General features: G+C 32.1%; 1 protein-coding gene across 2 annotated transcripts; it reads left to right on the forward strand.

The window, feature by feature from the left end:
* Positions 1–2,222, forward strand: LOC132298698 (protein TIFY 5A-like). Of its 2 annotated transcripts, none has more exons than XR_009479928.1 (3): positions 1–208; positions 300–428; positions 1,744–2,222. XR_009479928.1 is itself a non-coding variant. In XM_059795084.1 (3 exons), coding segments are annotated over exons 1-3 (324 nt in total). In that variant the 5' UTR covers positions 1–206; the 3' UTR covers positions 1,987–2,222. The 2 variants fall into 2 exon arrangements, 1 of the variants encoding a protein (XP_059651067.1); XM_059795084.1 differs by having other exon boundaries at positions 350–428.
* Positions 2,223–3,851: the final 1,629 nt, after the last annotated feature.

Genomic DNA, 3,851 nt, shown 5'->3' on the forward strand with positions numbered 1-3,851 from the left:
TGCGTTTATAAAGATCACAGTCCATCATAGAGATATGTTCTAATCTTCCTCTGCTTCAATTAACTCCCAATGCATATATATCTATATATGTGTGTGTATATTTTATATATGAACATTTTGATTGAGAAAGACACACGGCAATATTGAAGACTCAAGTTTCGGATGCATTGACTTCTTCTCAATTCACTGATTTTTGCTGGCATTCAATGTAAGTTTTTTGATCATCTTCATCATGTTAATTCTATGGAGTTGAGAGATTTTTCATGGGGTTTTGCTCTGTTTTCTTGGCAACCAAACAGAGGATTCATTGTGCAATGTGATACTCTACTTGTGGTGTTGGTCATTGTAGGGCTCGTCAATCAAGTGAAAGCCAAATGACCATATTTTTCAATGGAAGGGTTTGTGTCTGTGATGTGACTGAACTTCAGGTACCTCAAATTTCTTTGATTTTATTATGTCATTTTATAGAGATGAAATATGTAAATTCACAAATTATATAGCATTAGCAATGGAGTTCGAGACAAAGCATTTTTCTTTCACGTTTACTTAACTAGTTAGATGCCTGTGTCGTATGCTTTATTTTCAAAAAATTGACATAATCATTCTGCACAAAATAATATCAAAAGTCAGATTTTTGTGGGATTAATTCTTCCCTTAATTTTATAATATATATATATATACACACACACACACATACACCGGCATTTATATAGAGTATTTTAATTGCTAAAATTTGGATTCAAACCTTAACCCTTTCCCTAGCTACAAGGATGATAATAGCATCACAATGTCTTTGGTGGTTTGAAAAATTTTACTTGTCATGTTGAAATAACAAAACTGTGGCATGCCTAAATCTGACCGAATTAGTACATTTCATGTATTAGTAATTTGTTTCATAACTAGAATGCTTCGAAGTTGTTCCCAAAAATGAAGCCTCTATCTCTATAAATCTAATAAGAAAAACTCTTCTCAAACCAAATGGTGGGTCCCACATGAGGTAATTTAGATCATTGGGATGTAGTAGGTTTTTTCAATATAATTAAATCTATTTTCAACACATTAAATCTATTTATTTCAGTCAAATTTAATGTGTTGAAAAATAGAATTAATGGGTTGAAAATTTACAGTGTTATAACTATTTGAAAAATCCCAAACATTTAATTTTTAAGCAAATAAAGACCTAAATATTGAAAAGACTAAAATGTCCCTCTATATTGAATAAAAAAATTAAATGTGAAATGACTAAAGTACTGTCCCCCCTTTTTTTTTTCCCTTTCTTTTTATATATAGGGGCATTATTGGAAGAGAAAATGATATTTTCAGAATTTTATATTTTAAAAATGTGATGTGCAATGCACATGACTAAATTTGTAACAAAACAGTAACTTCAAGACCTTCTTTGATCATTTTTTCAAACTTAACTACTTGTGATATTTGTCTAAAATTTAAACATTAGGGTTGTTTTACTCGCTTTCCCCTTAATGTGTTGAGAAATTATAACACCCCTACAGCAGAGGATCCAAAGCGCTACAACACAACACTTCAATAAGAAGAAAAAGGGTTACAATTGGCTTTCTTAATTGTTAACTAATCAGTTGTTGTAATGCTTTATTGGGTTGATGAGAAAAATATGTACTCTACAAATCTTCATTAACCAAAACATGAGCAAATTAAGATTTCTTTAAAAATATATAAATAAATAATAGCTAATGGATGAATTTATATTTTTTCTATTCAATTTAGGCCAGAACCATCATATGGCTTGCAAGAAAAGAAATGGACCAGAAGAAATCCAAGACAGCAGGTTTGGACACCACAAATATTCCATCTCCTCAATCTCAAATTTACAGCCCTCCTGGACTTTCCATGAAGAAATCTCTCCAGAGGTTCCTCCAAAGGCGAAAAGATCGGATTCAAGGAAGGTCGTCGCCGTACAATAACTTGTCTGAAATCGAATCCTCAAGTGAAAAACACAGAACTGCTTGATTTTAAAATAGATAGAAGAGTAATGTACTTATTGTTATTAGTAGTTCATGAGTTCTTTTCCTTGAAATGAAATAGTAGTACATTATTAGTGTTACTTTGAAGAAAATCATCCTTGTGATGATTCCATAAATTCAATTTCTTACTTTTTCAATCGCAGGTGACGTGGCCTTATGTAAATAAGTCATCCCACCGATAAAAAGCGCAGAAAATGAATAAATGTTTGGTTCGGTTTTTTTGAGAATGGGTTTTTAGAAACAGAATGATCTGTTTGAACGAATAATACGATGTATATGATTTACACCAGGCAAAATATTTGAAATTCATCAAGAATCTAAAATAAATATAACAAGTGTGTTGTTAGGTTCCAATTACTTCTAGCTCCTTTTAGGCATTTCCAATATGTTTCAAATAATAGAAGTGAACTTTAACTTATATGATCTGACATCAATGTCATTTCTGACTTTGGACAAAAATGAAGCAGAAACAAACTCCAATTAGATTTTAGGGTTATTTTCTCCCACCAATGTAATAGTAGTAGCACCATTGATAAGTCCATATGAAGAGAGGGGTGATCTGCAAAGGCTTTTGTAAACTATATATAAGTAATGGATTATTTCTTCCCACCAAATGGTGTTAGCACGGGGTGTCAGAGTAAAGTCAACCAAATCCCGGAAGAAGTTTTGATCATATTAAAAGGCAATTCATTTGAAATTTTAAATAGGCCCTCCCATTATATGCAAAATGTGCGAAGACCATCTACGGTTAGTAAAACTACCTATACTTTTCAATTTGTGCTAATAAGGATAAAATTTTAATTTGGGAAGTAATTGAAGAATGAAATGACTAAAGTATTACAGTAGTATACTTACTTTTAATCCTGACCATAGAATCTAATCCTACGGTTAATTAATCAATGTTTCCCTTTTTTATTTAAGGCAATTGTTTTTTTTTTTTTTAATACCATAATGTTATTAATAGGAAATGACAAATTAGACATGTTTTTAATGAAAACAAATTAAAACCAAATTGGTTGTGATTTTCTTTTATACGAATTCCTTCCCATTCGAATTCTCAAAGCATACCAATTAAAAATAAAAAAATTAATTATTACCAATTCCCTTCGTTCCTATCCGTTCAGTCAGGGAATTCTCAAAGCATACCAGTTGAAAAATTAACGCACAATCGCCCCCTTTTCAACCTTGCAATTAATTTATATCTGTAAAATAACTACTTACTGAATAATTAAATTACAAAGGAATGTTGTACTCTCAATATATGCTTATTTGTATGTGTGTGCATAAAAATGAATTCAAAGACAAGCAAAATCATCAAATCATGTAACCCAATATATAAAATATGAAAGGAAAGGGAATGGACCACCTCTACAACCTACTTTGACATTGCTACCACCTCTACCACCGCACCGCCACCTCCACCGCCACTGCCACCACCTACCCCGCCACTGCCGCCAGTGATGGAAGTGGAATGCGCCGTGGCAATTCAAAGTTAATGGGATTGGAAATTCCATTATTTTTATTTTTTTTGTCATACGTGGTTGTCTTCAGTGGTAGAGGTGGCGGCAGTGGTGGGGTAGGTGGTGGCGGCGGTGGAGGTGGTGGTGATGGAGGTGGAATGCGCCGTGGCAATTCAAAGTTAGTGGGATTAGAAATTTCATTATTATTATTATTTTTATTTTTTATTTTTATTTTTTTCTGATGTGGTTGTCTTCTATGTTTCAACCTTCTATCGTCGAAAGAATTGGAAATAATAATTTTTAAATTTTTTTTTTTTTTAATTGGTATGGTTTGAAAATTCGGATGGTTTTAATTTGTTTTGAGAATTGGAATTCGTATAAAAGAAAATCC

Source organism: Cornus florida, unplaced genomic scaffold (assembly GCF_030987335.1).
Source record: "Cornus florida cultivar Cherokee Brave unplaced genomic scaffold, ASM3098733v1 CherokeeBrave_3.0.0_Hap2_Chr03, whole genome shotgun sequence".
Lineage (NCBI taxonomy): Eukaryota > Viridiplantae > Streptophyta > Magnoliopsida > Cornales > Cornaceae > Cornus > Cornus florida.